This window comes from Tauraco erythrolophus, chromosome 20, assembly GCF_009769465.1.
Source record: "Tauraco erythrolophus isolate bTauEry1 chromosome 20, bTauEry1.pri, whole genome shotgun sequence".
NCBI lineage: Eukaryota > Metazoa > Chordata > Aves > Musophagiformes > Musophagidae > Tauraco > Tauraco erythrolophus.
The window spans coordinates 12,608,808-12,626,786 of record NC_141484.1 but is presented as its reverse complement, the minus strand read 5'-3'; the positions used below and the strand labels follow the sequence as shown (position 1 = coordinate 12,626,786).

Below are 17,979 nucleotides of genomic sequence, written 5' to 3'. Positions count from 1 at the left end.
CCCTCTGGGTGGTAGCTTTGGCCATTTTTTATGGAGTGCAGTGAGGAGCTCTGGGGCTGGCAGGACACACCAGGTAGGATGCAAATTTCTGGGTTCAGCAAGATGTGCAAGGGGGCTGTGCTTTGAGGCTACATCCACTGGTAAGGGAAGTAAGTCATCTGCTGAATTCCCTTCCAGGCAGTTGGTGGGACAAAATCTAAAAGGCTCCTGACTACCCGTTAGGGATAGAGCCGCATAGATCAGGCTGCACTGCAAGTGAGTGAGGACCTGCCTAGCCAGCCTTGGTGCCCTGTAGCAACACCTCCCCTTCACCTTGTCATCCCAAAAGACCCTTCACCATAGCCAAGTGCTGTGCATCCCTCAGAAAGGCCTAGGCGTAGCAGAGGAATGCTGCCTGGAGCTTGCAGCACAGAGCTGGTGGCTTCAGTGCTACCCCAATGCCTTGCATCATCAACACAAAGCTGCTCCCTGGGTGATTTCATGGTGTGGGGCAGCAATTAAGGGCATCTGCCGCTGGGCATTCCCTGTTCCATCATTTCCTGAACGACACAGGTTGTCATCCCATTTGGCCAAAATGCTCAGCTCGCAAAAATGCTTTGTGTAGCGTGGTAACCATCGCACTTGAAGGAACTGCAACTACTTTGCATGAGCCCGTTAGCAGAAAGAGCTGACAGGTGAGTGAGGACCTGTCTTGAGACTGAATGATGATCCCAGCCCTCTCCTGAGGGCAGCTTTGAAGAGGGCTCTTCAAAGGACATATCTGCAGCACGCACGCAGAGGTGCTGGGACTGCCTCTGGGATTTTAGGTGGCTGCAGTCCGCAGGGATAGGACCAGGCTGCTTGTAAATCCCAGCTGCATTGTGCTGCACACTGTGAACCCAGCAGCTTGGGTCCATGCTGGCTCACTTCTGCGGTGTGTTTCCTGCTGTCTTATTGTCTTGCTCAAAAAGAGAGACATATCATATACACTTCGTGGTGTCCCAGTATGCACAATCCGTTTTAAAATGGATTTATATTTATGTAGTCAATTATTATAAGCAGATTTCTTTTATTTTCTAGCATAGGCAGTGGAAATGAAAATTCTGTTTCCTGAGACAGGTAAACAGAAGTGATTTAATGTTCCAATCCTGGAGCACTAAACAAGATATAATTGTAACTGGGACAATATACAGTGATTAGATTTAATGTGGAGAAGAATAAGCTACTTAAATTGGTTGGAGGAATGAGTGGATACATGGGCTTAAATAAACCACGGACAAAAACTCCCACAGAAATGAGGCAATAACAGAGGGTGAAGATTTCTCCCCCAAAACCTGCCGCAAATCATGGCAGGGAAGTGAGAAGGTACCAGCAGAAAAGACACCTCTAATGATGTTGGTCTAATAGGGTGGTCCCAGTAGCCTCAGTACCTGTGATGATGCAGAGACACGACAGGGCCAGGACTTAAGGACTACTGAAGAGTGGATGGGCAGCAGTATCTATTTGTGTTAGCGTTTCTTCATCTTGTGGATGTTAAAGAGACGAGTTGGAGGAGTCTGAGAGACCACCAGTGGGCAATTCTTCTGTGCCTGCAAGCAAAGGGTTGCATGTTGGTCCCTGCAGAGCTGAACTGGATGTTGTGCATGAGCCACACCACTGCCCAGCATCCCCCAACGGGCCCTTCCTGTGCCTTGAGTACCACTTCACAGCCAGGGATGCTTGGCCCTGCTGTTGGCTCTTCCTGTAGGCAGTACATCTGTCCCGACGTGACAGCTAGGTCTCACACTCAGTTTGGGAAAGAAATAATTGTTCCTTCTGAGACCAGTTCCTATGAGAGCTGTTAATGCACGTTAATCTCTGGGATGGGAGATCGTTACTGGCAGCACTCAGAGGAGGAGAGCTTACGTAACAGGAACCATACATTTCAGAAAAGAATGAATAAAACGCGGAGGAAGCAAGTCTTATTGTTTTTAACTGACTATCTGCTAAAAGAAGGCGATTTGGAAACGTCATGCCTAATTTGAATTTTTGAATAATTCATTGTGTCTGTGTAGCGGAAAGTGATTGTTTGATCCAAAAATAGGAGACATCCCATTAAGAGGAAGAGAAATTGCAATAGACTGGTAGCCATCAAAAATAACTGGCATGTTGCATTTCAAAGCCCTTTGTTCTGGATGACTTCGGTGAGACCAGAGGCTGGGCTGAAACACTTGCATGTTAATGTTGTACCCAGAGTAATTTTTGCAAGTGGATTTTCTATTTTGCAACTTCAGTGAAGGATAAGCCTCCAAAATGAGGATAATAAATATTATAAAAGGATGAAGTGAGACCAAATTTTGTAAGGCTAGCTGAGTATTTCAAGGGAAAATAACCTTAACTGAGAAAACAATTTGTGACACTAGTCTGCTCATCTTGAGGGGGTGTCTGCAGGCTGATTAGGATTTCCTTCAAGAGTGTCTTTAATGAAAATTACTCCCAGCATTTTGGAAAAAAAAAAGTGACTTGAATCATTCTGGATGCACTTTAGTATTCAGCATCTGAAATGCAAATTTATAGATAATTGTATTTGGACAACTATATGAGATAGCTGCTATAGATCCTTTGAACCCTCACAGGAGATTCCAACAAGTACGCTTGAGTGCGCAGGCTTTAAAAATTGCTTTTCTTAAGCCTTCCTGAGAATTACATTTGCTAATTCATTTGTTTCCTGAAAATAAAACTAGACAGGATATATGATCATGAGGGTTATGTCTTTAAATCAATTTGACTGCTTGCACACATTTTGCAATATTTTTACCCACTTCAAAACCCTTCCAGGAGTGTAAAATACTTCTGATTCTGGCTATTGGAAGGCCCTGTGGTTCTCAGTGTCCTCCTGTGACCAGTGCAGTACTTCGACCCTCACACTCTTTTTTCTTCCTGCATGGTCTCACCATGGCTTTAGCCAGAGACTAGCCCATTGAATAGGTCTTCTCAGGGTCTAAGTTGTCCTGGGATGGGAGATGATGACCCATGTGGTATCAATGAAGAAGGAACCACAATGACATGTCAGAGTTCGCGTGCCGACAGAAGTTATAAAAACCAAAGCCATGGCAACTGCCCCCTGATGAGGTCAAATAATTTTGACAGCCTTGTGAAGCTCGTTACCAGACCCTCTGATCAGACACGGCCGTGCTTTTCTGTTGCGTGAGCTTTAGTTGTGGGCCAGCAAATTGTCTTAAAGTGTGTTACAGATAGAGTGAAACGGCCCCGGTGGCTAACGGGAGACGCACAGGCGTGTGCTGCCTTTGTATTTCTTTGTGAATTGATTTTCCTTACCTGGCACCAGGGGATCCCCGAAGCAGCGCCCGGGCAGAGGCACGCCGGCGGGACGCGGGCACCGCGGAGCCCCGTGCTGGGGGATCTCCAAACCTGCTGGTTTTGCCCATTTCCCGGGGATTCGCGGGGGCGTAGCTGGCCGCCGAGCTGTGGTCTTTCCCACAGCAGGGCAGGAATCTCAAGCATGTGGTGAGATTGGTGGTGAGGCACTGACACAGGTTGCCCAGAGAAGTTGTGGCTGCCTCATCCCTGGAAGTGTCCAAGGCCAGGTTGGATGGGGCTTTGAGCAACCTGGTGTAGTGGAGGGCTTCCCTGCCCATGGCAGGGGGGTTGGAACTAGATGATCTTGAAGGTCCCTTCCAACCCAAACCGTTCTATGATTCTATGATTCCATGTTCCATACGGTGCTCTGAGTCTGTCACAGCCCTGTGTTATCTGGACACAGATGTTCTGCTTGTCAAACGCACAAGACTAAACATATGAGTGTGATGTATGTGTTTTTCTGCACCTCCACTGCCAGCCACTTGAGCGTGTTTACAATCCTCCTCGCCAATCTGCCATTATTTTCCCACAGCTTGGAATTGCCTGGGACTTTAAAGACCTTTTACCAGGCAACCCATTATTTTGAGATTTCTTACAAATGTAGAATCATTGAATAGAAATAATGAGATGATTTACTGGCAGAGACTCACCTGTCCCTGCTCACATGAAATGACAGAAGGTGATGTGTAATTCCAAAGGTACTTACAGTTGTTCCTCGTGTTTTAGGACTAATTGCAGATAGTCCTGCCTCCACCTTGGCATTTAATCCTGTTTACCTCTGTTAGCTTCAAGACTGTTAAAACACAAACCGTCTTAAAACCTTTGTACACATGATTTTCTCTGTCCACCAGCAATCTGTTCTCGGTGGGAAAACCCAGCAGGTTCAGATGCTTGCTGCCTTTAAAAGCCTACTACTTTTTGCAAGTCATCTTTGGAGCAGAGGTTTAATAACACCTTGTAGCAGTCAATCCTGATGAGAGGTGAACATTTCCCAGGGAGGGGGTTTCTGCACGAGAAACCACACGTCTCCAGAGTGCAGCTCGGAATGGGGATCCTCGGGCAGCAGCGTGGAGGTGGCAGAAAAGTGCTCTCAGCTTTGGTTTGAGTTGGTGGGTGCTGGGGACACACATCCCTTTGAAGCACTGCCCTTGCTTATTGCCGGGCAAGATGAACATCGTCGTGGATGTTTAGAAACTTTCACAGGAAAAAAAAAAGGGGATAGAGGGGAAGATAAGCGTTGCTAAGAAGGCAGAAGTGCTAGAGCAGGCATTGCCAGTGCCTGAATTCAGCTGACACCCCTCCTCCCCGTGATAAGACAGTTGCGTTTACAGCAGCATGATTAGCTCAGAGGGCTTCTCTTCTGATGATCAGTTTTCTTCCAAGCTCGGGAGTCTCTGGTCTCTTTGGAGTGTATTTGCTTTCAGAAAATGCTCAAGAGCGCCGGCGTGCTTGTTTGCCCTAAGTCTTGATCACTCAACACCAAGCCCGCTTTCACTTCATGGTACCAGATGCAGCATGGGCCATCAACAAGGGCTCTGGTAACTGCTCTGCCATGGTCCGGTTGTGTGTCCAGCTGTGATCTTGTCCTGCTGTAGCCTGTCCGTGCGATCTGCAGATCAGAGCTCTGCGGGGCATGACCAGCAGAGGAATATACTGCAAAGATTTTCAACTGCTGGACTCTGACAAACGTTGCTGAACACGTGTTTGGGTTGCTTTAAGCGGATTTCAACTTTTGCTAAAGCTTCGTAGATTTTTGTAGCCCCAGTAAAGGGCACCTCTGCTGACCTCATGGCTGGACGCACTGAAGCCCTGTGAAAAAACAGTTGGAATTTTTTAATGTGAATAGACTGACGCAATTCCCTCGCCCTCGTTCTCAGAAAAGGCTCAACTGATTTCAGTTAATCTTTCCAAAAACACTCAGCCTGAGGCAAAGAAAGATTGTAAGTCAGATAAATTTTGGTAAAATGATAAGAGTACAAATGTAAACATTTATAATTGAAACCAGCGATCAACATTCACTGTAAGTCTCCAGACTGCTATGGTGGGTTGTGCCCCTCTAGCTCAGCGTGGGGCATGCAAAGATTTAAATTGTGAAGGGCATTATGTACCTGTAGGAGCTGCATCTGCATCTGCAAGTTTTTGTCTCTGCGAAATGCTTGGCTTGGGTGTCACACAATCACAGGTTAGTTGTTCTGGAGATCATCTAGTCCAACCCCATGCTCAAAGCAGGGTCAGGTAGAGCAGGTTGCCCAGGACCACGCCCTGCTGGTTGTGATAATTTCCAAGGATGGAGACTCCACAGCCTCTCTGGGTAACCTGTTCCAGTGTTCAACCACCCTCACAGTAAAAAAGTTTGTACTTGTGCGTCAGTGGAATGTCCTGTATTTTAAGTTGCTCCCATTGCCTCTTGTTGTGTCACTGGACACCATTGAGAAGAGTCTGGCTCCATCTTCTTTGCTTCCTGCCGTCAGATATTTATAGATAGTGAAAAGATCCTCCCTGAGCCATCTCTTCTTGAGGCTGAGCAATCTCAGCACTGGACCCAGCATGCCAGATGTGGCCTCACCGGTGCTGAGCAGAGTGCTGCCATTGATCTGCTGGCAACGCTCCTCCTGGTGCAGCCCAGGACACTGGTGGCCTTCTTTGCTTCAGAGGCACACTGCTGACTCATGGTCAGCTTGTTGTGCACCAGGACTCCCAGGTCCTTTCCTGCAACTGCTTTCCAGGCAGTTGGTCCCCAGCATGTACTGGTGCATGGGATTATTCCTCCTCAAGTGCAAGACTCAGCTTTTCCCTCTGTTGAGCTTCATGAGGTTCCTCTCAGCTCAGTTCTCCGGCCTGTCCAGGTCCCTCTAATGGCTGCACACCCATCTTTGGGTATCATTGGTGATGCTGTGGAAGAGTGTAAGGGAGGTAATAGTCTGATGCCTGGACAAACCTCAGCAATCTTTCCACAGTGTCCCAGATCCAAATTTGCAGCATGCAGTAAATGTCCCCAAACAGCAATACAGGTTGGCAGATGAAGGCCTCTGTCCTTTGCAGCAGGGAGTCACCTACTACTGTCACTCACTGATCTCTCCTGTGCTGCTGCATGGCTCAGGCTCCATCAGCATGGATGCTTTGATGGACAGAGTTCCCAACCCCTCGTTTCCTACATGGGCACTGAACCTGTTCTGTAGCTGCAGATCTGCAGGGGGAACAGAAGCCTTGCTGCTGCTGCTGGTATCACAAGCTTCCAGCCTTCGCCATCATGGGAGTCTCCCAAGCAGATAGGCACAGACTCTGCCTGCCTGCCTTTGATGCTGTTGGGAGTTGAAGCTCCTCTTGTATCTGCAGGGTCTCAGAGAAGATCCAGTTGGTTTCTTTCTCATCATCTCTGATGCTAAACAGTCCTCCTCCTGCAGATCCTTCACTTGGTGGCACAGGTCTCCCACTGGCACACATCTCCTACAGGCAAGGAGACCGTCTCCCAGCCCCAGGATCAGTGAGAGGCTCCAGGCACTGCCTACAGTCCCAGACATGATGAGCTTGGTCCAAGCTGAGGCCTCTGCTGTGCCAGAGACAGTTGCTCCAGATGGTACCAGAGACCATGCCCCATGACACATCACCATCACTGCTAAGTAGGTGGACGCTGCCCTCAGCAGTCTGTGAGCCCCGTCTGTGTGTCCCTCTGCACAACCTGCTGCACAAACTGCTGCATGTCTTAATGGCTTCTCTTAGCTGTCCTTTCAGCATTGGTATCATCCAGGCATCTCTTACTTAGATTTAATGTAATTTCAGCTGGATACAGCAGGAATTTTCTTAAATTTAGACTAGCAGACACTGGGGACCCTTTGCAGAGTAGCAGAAGTTCAAAAGAGATGCTGTTGTTGCTGTGCAGAAGTCCTTTTGGCCATGCAGTGATGTTCCAGCTCTTCTCCTGTCTGGGCAAAATGATACAGGTTTCTAAAAGCTTTAAAAATAATTAATTGCAGGATAAAGGAGAAGCCAAACCTCTCTCTGTATCTCACTTGACTGAATCATATCTTAATTTGTTGTGTGTTTCCCTGCTGTGAAAGAAACTGTGATTACATTTGCGGACAACATGTGAAGTCAAAAAGACAGACTTGCACTACAGAGTAATCAAGGAGGAGGGGAGCGAGGGGAAGTGGAGGAGAGGAGGGAGATAGGACTTGATGTAACAAACATTTGGACAGTTTTGGAGTAGATCATCCGAGACTCTGGCATCCTGCCCTGGCAGGTGAGTGAGAACAGCTTTGCACCTCTGAAAATCTGTCCTATAAAGATCTTCAGTCAATGAGAGAAAACAAAAATGACATTGGGACAACCGAGGGACACCCATGCTCGCTGTCACTCTGTTACACATCTTTTCCTCCAAGTAGTATTTTTACATTAGGGAAGATGAGGATGCAGGAATATGCAATAGGAAATGTCCATGAAAACACAAAACTCATGAAGAAATTCACAGCATGTGAACTCTTGTGACAGTGTAGGGTGTCATGGTCTTCCACACCTACTAGCTCAGACTGCTTTCAAGCAGGCTTTGTTCAGGTTGAACAGTTATGAGTGCTAATTACACCCTTTCTCACTCAGGGAGAACTGACCATGACAAGTGACATGGAGAACTTGCAGAATGCCCTCTTCTTGGACACGGTGCCTGAGTCCTGGATAAAGAGGGCTTACCCTTCCACAGCCAGCCTGGGCACATGGTTTGCTGACCTCCTGACTCGCATCAAGGAGCTGGAGGCCTGGACAGGAGACTTTTCCTTACCGTCCTCAGTGTGGCTTGCTGGGTTCTTCAACCCCCAGTCTTTCCTGACAGCCATCATGCAGTCCACAGCCCGAAAGAACGAGTGGCCTTTGGACAAGGTGACCTTGCAGTGCGACGTGACAAAAAAGAACAGAGAAGATTTTGCCAGTCCTCCTCGGGAAGGGGCGTATGTCCACGGTTTGTTCCTGGAGGGTGCGCGCTGGGATGCACAGGTAAGGTCACCAAGGCTCTTGTGTTGAGAGAGAAGCCATGGATGTTTTGCCTTTATTGCTTGATACTGTATTCTGGGGAACTTCTCAGCCCTGACAGGTGCTCATCCAAAATAGTCGTTTGAGTTTACTCTTCAGGAGCGGGAAAGATGTGAAAGATGGGCACCTCTTCTGCAGCCTAGAATGGGTATCCAGGGTGGTCAGGTGAATCACCCCTCGGAGTTGTCTGCTTTGTGACTGTGATGGCAGTTCAAGGTGGCCAACTTGGACTGATACAACTAGTTTTTACAAGATGAATCTCAGCCTCAGTGTACATTGACTAAACTGTGGTTGGTCATGTAGTAACACTCATGGTGTTACTACAGACAGAAAACATGGAGTCCCTTCAAGGCTATGTTGTCCCTGCACCTTCGCATGGTTGTGATTTCGCTGTTGCCTCCAAAGGTGACATGGCAGGCTTGCATTGTCATTACTTTGTCACCCATTTAGCGGCAGTGAGGAGAAAGGAGAAGACTGATTTCATACATGTCCCCAGCGCTGAATGGGTGGAATGTGCCAAATCGAGACCACTGCCCTTCCTTTGTTGAGTGTGACAGGATGTCATCTGCATAGATAGAACTTGTGGCCAAAAATTAATCACAATCTTTAGCCATCCCTTTAGGGTGGCAAATAAAGCTTACATGAAAGTCTGACCTGTATTGTCAACATGGACTCAGGCTGATACCTCAGCATGAGGCCAGTAGGCTGATCCTGGGCAAACAGATGGTGTGGATGGCCCTTGCTCTTCTTCTTTCCCCTACTGGATGTGGCCCAATACCTTTTGGTTGCAGCGCAGCCAGCCTCGGGGCAGCCAAGGTGAGAACCAGACCCACCAACCGGGCAGCTGAAGGGAAGCTGGTACACTTGCTAATTCCTGCCCGTACGGCTGTCAGTGCTCCTCTCGCAGTGCACCTCTCAGAGCAGCATCCCAGAGGAGCACAGTTGTCCCTGTCATTCCTTCTGACAGTTGGCAGCTGCTGGGAGTGCAGTCTGCAGAGTGAGAGCCATTAGACTGGCAAATCCCCGCTGGGCTTGCTCTGACGAGTTGCCTGGGCTGTGCCACCACAACTCCCAGTTTGTTCTGCATGTGAGAATCAACTGACAGTGACTGATGCAGCTCTCGCTCTGGGCAGCCGGTGTGATGCTCCTGCTGCCCGTGGTCTGGGAGAGCGAAGGCTGATCAAAGCGGGTCACCCACAACTTACTTATCTGTGTCAAGATTACCCCCTCGCAGGAAGAGACTTCTATTTCAGAGGCAACTCTTCAGAGTCTTGACCTTGAAGGTCCTCCTGTGTCTCTTGTGCATCTTGGTGTAGGACGCTGAGGAGAGAGGCCATGCCTGTTGTATACCGTACGCCAACCTGACCATGCAATTCAGATCTAATATTCTCCGCTTATTTTTCTGCTCCCTCTCTGAAATAGTTTTCCAGGAAGGATAGGAAATTAGGCAAAGCTTTGAACTCACTGACTGATGGCGTGGGTGCATTTCATTGCAAATCCTTGGAAAGGTCAAAGCTCCATTTTCTCTCTGGAAATGGGTTGACGTGGGCATTGTGTCTGGAAAGCCACAGGCAGTCAGGAACATTGGCAAAGGCTCTGTCAGAAGATTGCAGTAAGGATCTCATGCAGGTTTAAGGTCAGATCTCCTGCCTCGCTGGTTTTGGCTCTGCTAACAACAGAAATCACAGCAGCAGAACAGGGACCAGCCCAGTCCATTTCCCAAGACCTGGTCCTACAGCTCCCTGCCTGTTCCCTTGTCTAAGCCTTGGTGTGGCTGCCGTACAAAACTTATGGCTCTTGGAGATCACAACCCCTTACTACTGGGAGCACTGGATTTCTGTTACCCTCAAAAGCTGATATTTTAAGGTGATACAAATCAGCTGGACACAACAGTACAAAGAAAGTTTTAAAAAATTCCTGGTCTTCCATATCGAATACTGCAGTAAAAACAAATTCCAGTGACTACTGTTATGTTTTCCTTTACCATCATTACCACCATTGCTAGAAGATATAATGGTCAAAATGGCTGAGTTCTGCCTAGGTTTTACCCATCCCCAAGTGATAATGGAAGTAAAGAGTGAGAAATTTTGGTGGTGCAAAGCCAGAAATCTTTCGGGAAACACATGGCTTCTCCCCTCTATCTCCCTCCAATAACTTGTCTGGGTGATTGCATTAAGACAAACATCTTCAGAGACCGTCCAGACTTTAGTAAATGTGTTTTTTCTGGTTACGTTTTCCTTGTGAAAGATAGAAAGATACTGAGCTATTACACTCCTAGAACCATTCATAATGTCTGGGTATCATGCTCAACTTATTTCAGAAAAGAAAAATATTTTTTCATATGCTGCTGCTCACACTGAAATACGGCTTCCACTTAGAGGAACTATTCATTTTACCTGTAAGCCAGTGAGAACCAGTATATATTAATGGAAGCAACATTTTTGAAATAGGTGCGCAGTTCTTTTAGGTTGTATACTTCTTCCAAATTAATCCTCTGATAAGAACGGCTGGTCCTGTTTAGAAGAAGTCCTCTGGGGAACACCTCCACTTTTAACAGAATATTTCACATTTAGATTGTGCCTCCAAAAAAGGAAGAAGTGCCTCTATGTTCTGCTACTCAAATTTTCCTATGTATTTAAACATTTATGTTTGCCCTTGGGTGCCTTAAATTTATAAAACATTCATTACAAAACAGCAGGCAGCTATTAGAAGAAATGAAACCAAGCGGGTTGTTTTGGGTCGGAATGACCTGTTGCTGTAGCACTGTTAAAGTCAGTAGGACTCAGTGAGAGATAGTTTGACTGGTGACACTGTGGGATGTTTTATCTCAAGCCATGAGAGATTGCTGACTGATTCCTGGCTTTCTTGCTCCCAGCAATGGACAGTTTGATGCCAAGTATGTGCCCAGAAGATGTGCAAGGGAGGAGCTGGGTTTTGCACCACATGTGCCACAGGAAGCTTTGCCAAGCATAGCCAGCACACCACCTTGTCCTTGGAGGAGATGCACAGTCAGTGCACAGCACACTGAGGGTATCGTGCCTCCTTCAAGCCTCACCAGCTACCCTTTCTGTGTACTTTTTAAAACTAGTCCTGTGTAAATCACCAGTCTTAAACCAGTAGAGAGGTTTAGAAGGGCCTCTTGCCTGTGTGGCGGGGAACAGTCACGTTTATTTGATGGTTCAACTAGCTCGATATCTTTGGGAATGGCTGCACAGCACTCATTTTTATCTGAGATGCTGCCAGCAATGGATGCAGATGAAAACATCAGTGTGCGACCCAGCCCTGGTACAGCCCAGTTCTGGTGCTACAGTCCCAAACATCACAGCTTGCCATGTTCTTCTGCAGAGGCACCAGGTACATCAAATCTCACACATCAGAGATTGAAATTTTTCCCAGAGGGGTGAGCTGGGATATCACGTGAAGCCTTCTCCTGCAGATGTCAACTGTCAGTAATGCCCATGTATCTGTGAGTTATGAGAATGAGAGTGGGATGTGGCTCAAGCTGAGGTGTCCAGTGATAAACGTAAAATGCAGCCATGGAGGGGGCACTTGCAAATTGTGCTGTGAACAGCCATTCTCTTTTTTATGGTTGTTTTGAAAAATTAGTAACTTGACAAACCCTTTTCCATCTGTATCTCAACTCTTACACTACTCAGTGATAAAAATTCCTCTCTCATTTAGTTTTAACTGGACAGCACATCATTAGGTCTTCTTCACTGCGTGCTCCACGGATGGCTCTTTTTCTTGTTCCCGATGTCCGATTGAAGCCACTAACCCCAACAATCACCTTAGAGTGATGTTCCCTGCTGGCTACACTGCTGGTCAGATCACTAGCCCCCCTTTCCTGCAAACAGATGCAACTCTATCTGAAAGACTACCAGGCCATGTTGAAGGTCTTTAAGCCAACTACCCTAAATTAGCTGTGGTTCAAGTGCAGCTATGAGACACCTCAAAAGGCAGTTGAGTGGGAGGGGATGTTGACTTACTGCATGTGTTTTTGGGCCCATCTATCAGCATCCCTGGCTTGTGACACCTGTTTTGTGTCTTTGGACCCATTGAGGCACTGGACCAGGTTGCCCAGAGAAGTTGTGGCTGCCCCATCCCTGGAAGCGTTCCAGGCCAGGTTGGATGAGGCTTTGAGCAACCTGGTGTAGTGGAGGGTGTCCCTGCCCATGGCAGGGGGGTTGGAACTAGATGATCTTTGAGGTCCCTTCCAACCCAAACCACTCTATGATTCTATGATTCTATGACACGTGGCAGCGTAATATATCCACTCTTCAGATCGCCTGTTGAGAAGCCAGGACACGCAGAAGTGAAGGCTTCTTTAGGATCTGACGCCTGAGCTCTCTGAGCTCAGAACAGTGGCTTTTTACCAGGTGTGCTCTGCCAGTAGTTAGGGAAAATTGCTTTCAGAGTAGAATTAATTTCTGACGATGAGAGCGATAAAAAATGCAAATGCAAATCAGCCCAGACATAACAAAATGATATGTTCCATAGAGATATCTCAGGAAGATTTCAACTCTTGTTAACCCAGAAATAGGTAGAATATATCATGGAAATTTGATTTGAAGAATTGTCAGCAGTAAAAAAAAAAAAAAAAGAGATCTGATCAAAATCCAGCCTCAGAAATGAAAGATATGAATTTTAAAAGAGTGCATAATAATGTTTGATAAATAGCTTCTTTGCAAGGTATTACAAGAATTATTTAATGTTTGTTCAGCATGTTAGAAATATAAAATCCTAAATTGGAGTTAGATTTATCATAGCTTAGTATAACAGCCTTAGTACAATTAAACTGAGGTGTGTTGCAAGAGGGATTATTTTTCTTCACTCATCTGCAGAACTAAATAAACTACGAGAGAGGTTGAATCTCATCCCACACCTCTGATGTAAGAGCTTGAAATAATAATGATATGTGAAGCTCAGCTGCAGTGAGAGACAGTTTCTTTAGCACTGACAAGTTTTATTTCCATTTCTGTGTTTGTTTTCATTTGGTCTCTCTAGCCTCCATTAAGGAATTTTGCATGCTTTCCCAGAAATTGATTGATGTGTAGGGGATTTTATTGTCAGAAAGAGAAACAGAAGTTGCCAGAGAGACTCAAGCTGGAGAAACAAGCCATTGATCTCATGCCCTGACACACGCTGGTGTGGTTTAGCCCAGCAGATCACACAGCCACTGGCTCACCCTCCCTCACCCCCAGGGAACTGGGAAGAGAATTAAAGGGGAAAAGGGAAGGAGCCTCGAGGCTGAGATAAGAACGAATGAATAGTGATATAGAATTAAAAGTAATAATGATGAAATAATAGTAATATATGAATAGATAATGATAATAATATGTACAAACAAGTGATGCACAATGTCATTGCTCACCACCTGGCGACCGACGCCAGTGCAGTCCCATTTAGCGATCCTGAAACAGGCAAGTCCTGACACCACAAACCCAGATAAGTGAGAGGCCCGAAAAAAGAGAGAGAGAGAGAGAATTCTGAGAGACCAAGAGTCCTAGAGAGCCCCCCGAAAAGGTTTCCCAGAAGAGCCAAGAGCTTGTTTTCCTGATCAACCCTCATCTATATACTGGGCATGATGCTGCATGATATGCAATACTCCATTGGCCAATTTGGCCCCAAATCCTAAGTCTGAGTTCAAATCCAAGGGCAGTTGTGGAGCCTTTGTCCTGGCCATGCTCCCTGCACCCTGTTGTGCTCCTGCACACTGGCAACACACGGGAAGCTGGAAGGTCCTGGATGTCTCAGCACCAACTATCAACACAGTGCATTATCAACGTTCTTCTCATAGCAAATCCCATAGTAAATCCAAAACGCAGAGCTCTTCTAGCTCCTAAAAAGAAAAACTAACTCTGTCCCAGTTAAAACCAGGACACATACCATCCTTCTCCTGGATTGGGCAGCCTGATGAGCAAGGGCATTGCTTTGAAGAGGATAATGTCAACTTGTTATTTAATGATAATATTCCCTCAGGAACAGTTCTTCTGAATCCGCCTTGCTGGTGTGACGACCTGTGAGAGTGGAAACAAGCCTGTGGTGCCTTTTGGGGCCACACAAAACACTGCGTGCGTTCATTGCCCAGACAACTGTATCCGAGGTCATGCTGAAGTTTTGGTGGTGTGTTGGGATGCTTACTTGGTGCCTTTTAGACTCTTCTAAAGTGAGCATTGTTCTGCATCCCGAGCCCTGTTCAGGTGTCCATAACTGGTCTCAGCACAAGCAGTGCTTCCCACGAGGTGGTTCTGGTCTGGCAAAACCTTGAGGAAGAGCTGCATGAGGATGTTGTGGCTGGACATAGGCAGGAACATTGTTCCCCCTCAAAGTCTTGCTCAGGTGTGGGTGGGTTTGAGCATCTGATGAGAGCAGGTGTCCGTACCCTTGGAATAAGCTATGCTTGAGGGGAGCTTCTGATGAAACAAGGTAGGTGTTTGATCCAGACCCTCTGTACCTCAAATAGAATTATCCACCCCCTTGATCTCAGGAAAGATGTTTGCACCAAAAAGACCTGCTTGTATAAACGTTACAGAGAATCATGTGTATCGAGGTACAGCTGATGATATCTTGGAAATCTAACTACAACTTTGTCTTCTTTCCTTTGTAGACCGGGATAATCACAGATGCCAGGCTCATGGAGCTAGCCCCAGCCATGCCTGTCATTTTCATCAGAGCCATTCCTGCTGACAAACAAGATACCCGTAGTACGTACCCATGTCCTGTATACAAGACACGCCAAAGAGGGCCAACTTACGTGTGGACTTTTAACCTTAAAACTAGAGAAAATCCTTCCAAGTGGGTGCTCGCTGGCGTGGCATTGCTGCTACAGATCTAGGCTCACCAGCAGAGCACCTCGTTTGCAAATGTCTAACGATGCCTTTGTCAGACGACTTAAAAAATAGTATCTTGAGACGGAACCCAAGCTCCATCTCTCTAAATGCTGAGCACGTGGCCTAAACAGAACCTGCACGGAGGTGACAGAGGTGCAGAGGGACGCATGGAACGGATTCTTGGCTGCTGTAAAGCAATATCCTGTAATTCTTACGCTCCTGTGCTGGAGCACTGGAAGATCCCAACCCACAGCCAGATCTTCCACACTGAGAGAGTGCTAAGCTCAAATCTGAATGTAATGTTTATTTCTCTTTCGTGATCAAAAGTAGTTTTAAAGTCAGTGGCCTTCTCCAAAACCCTTAGATAGTCCAGTGACCTGTGAAATTCTTTGGACCTTAGTCTTTTTTATACATGAGTGTTTCTCTGTCATAGGTGTAATTTGAAAGTTGGGAGATTAGCAGATGGTGTGGATATAAACTGTTTCTTGCTAATATTCCTGTAAATTTTAGACACATTGAAAACGATGTTAATGTCCAGTGTGCTTCATGTAATCAACAGTAAAAACAGAGCATAAGGATTATTTAAGAAGAATATTACATAATGATAGAAATTTGCTAATAAAAGTCGTTATTCCCGGACTAGTCTCTAAGAATTGCCTGGAGGCCGGTGTCACACGTTGACTCACTGAGTGGAGAGCGCGTGCAGGGTCAGGTTGGGATAGCTGCATTTCCACTTCGGGATGGAGTGGGTGAGAACTGGTGTGTTTCTAGAGCAGAAAGCACAGTGATGGCTGGAGCGTGCATTATCCTAACGAGCCAGACACAGGGAGCATTGCCCTGGGCTGCAGAAGCTGAGCACTTGGGAGCCAGGAAATGTGAGAAGTTCGGCTGGTTGCCTGGGGAAATGGAGCTGTGCAGTGCTCTCTGTGCCTCTGTCTAGTATTTGCTGTTTCTCTTCCTCATGTGGTACACAGTATCCTCCTGCCCCACACCGTGCGAGCAGCCGTGGGTTTTCGTCTGTGGAGTTCATTGCCATCACTGAGCTCACTGAAGGTGTCACTGTGTAGGAGGGACGGGGAAGATGGCAGATGTGCAGAGGATTTGGTCTCAGTGGAATTAGCACCGATGAGCACCCCCAAACTTTCCCACCCTAACCCAGTCCCAGGTTACAATCTCACAGCCAGACTCGAGTCTCCAGCAGGGAGTGTGATCCTCCTTTGGGAATACTGCAAACCCTGCTACTCAGGTGAATCCCCAAAGCCAATGAGCACCTTGATGAACACTGCCTCATCTTGAGAGGTTCCCACCTGCCAGAGTTGGCCCTGAATGGGCTCAGATGCTTAGCACCAGGAGGATCACCAGCCAACTCTGTTTCCACTGCCTACGTGGTGGCATTGAAACTTCCAGGATCCTGTTTCCAGGCAGCCATGGGATTCATAGGGTGGGAGTTTGCAGCCTGGAGAGACCTGCAGGTCTGAGTGAGTCACCTTGAGCTGCCCTGATACTCCATGAGGGACTTGGTCCTCCCACCTCATCCTGAACTGGTTATCAAAGAGGGGTCAGATCTCACTCTGATTTCCCTGCACAAACTGTGAATAAATGGAGTGAGTGGCTCAGACAAAGATGTTTAATTTCTAGACTTCTTAAATGAGGTAAGGTGGGCTTGATCAGCCTGTAGTATGGCCACTGCAACCATGGGAGAAGGATCTACCTCCAGATTGAGTTTGGAAGTTTGGAGCTCATCAGAAGAAATTTTTCCTAATATCCAATCTAAACCTCCCCTGGTGCAACTTGAGGCCATTCTCTCTTGTCCTGTCACTTGTTACCTGGGAGAAGAGATCAACCCCCACCTCGCTACAACCTCCTTTCAGGCAGTTGTAGAGAGCGAGAAGGTCTCCCCTCAGCCTCCTTTTCTCCAGGCTGAACAACCCCAGTTCCCTCAGCTGCTCCTTATAAGACACGTGCTCCAGACCCTTCACCAGCTTTATTGTCCTTCTGTGGACATGCTCCAGGACCTCAGTGTCTGTCTTGTAGTGCGGAGCCCAAAGCTGAACACAGTATTCGAGGTGTGGTCTCACCAGTGCCAAGTACAAGGGACAATCACTTCCCTAGTCCTGCTGGCCACACTAGTTCTGACACAAGCCAGGATCCCATTGGCCTTCTTGGCCACCTGGGCGCACTGCCAGCTCGTATTCAGCCAGCTATCAACCAATACCTCCAGGTCCTTTTCCACTGGGCAGCTTTCCAGCCCCTCTTCCCCAAGCCTGTAGTGTTGCAGGGAGTTGTTGTGACCCAAGCGCAGGACCTGGCACTTGGCCTTGTTGAACCTCATACAATTGGTCCTGGCCCATTGATCCAGCCTGTCCAGATCCCTCTGTAGAGCCTTCCTACCCTCCAGCAGATCAACACTCCCACCCAGCTTGGTGTTGCCTGCAAACATACCGAGGGTGCGCTCAATTCCCTCCTACAGATCATTGATAAAGATACTAAACAGAACTGGCCCCAATACTGAGCTCTGGGGAACACCACTTGTGACTGGCCACCAACTGGATTTATCTCCCTTCACCACAACTTACATATACCTTATACTACCACCCTTCCCTGGCCTGCTGGGAAATGCTCCTGCGTGCAGGGCAGCTCTGCGTAGCCCTATGTGCCATTCACTTATGGCTTCACCTGTTGAACTGTCTGTATCTCAACCCATGAGTTTTGCACTTCTGCTCTTCTGACTCTCTCCCCCATCCCACCGGGAGGCAGTGAGGGACCGGGTGTGGGGTGTTTGGCTGCCCAC

At 47.3% G+C, this 17,979-nt stretch overlaps 1 protein-coding gene across 2 annotated transcripts in view; it reads left to right on the top strand.

The window, feature by feature from the left end:
- Positions 1 to 15,193, top strand: part of DNAH9 (dynein axonemal heavy chain 9) — a 204,986-nt gene extending 189,793 nt beyond the window's left edge. For both annotated transcript variants that reach the window (XM_086624181.1, XM_086624182.1), the window contains exons 65-66: positions 7,933 to 8,322; positions 14,966 to 15,193. In XM_086624181.1, coding sequence (XP_086480307.1) covers positions 7,933 to 8,322; positions 14,966 to 15,193 — 618 coding nt within the window. The remainder of the gene's footprint in view (positions 1 to 7,932; positions 8,323 to 14,965) is intronic.
- Positions 15,194 to 17,979: the final 2,786 nt, after the last annotated feature.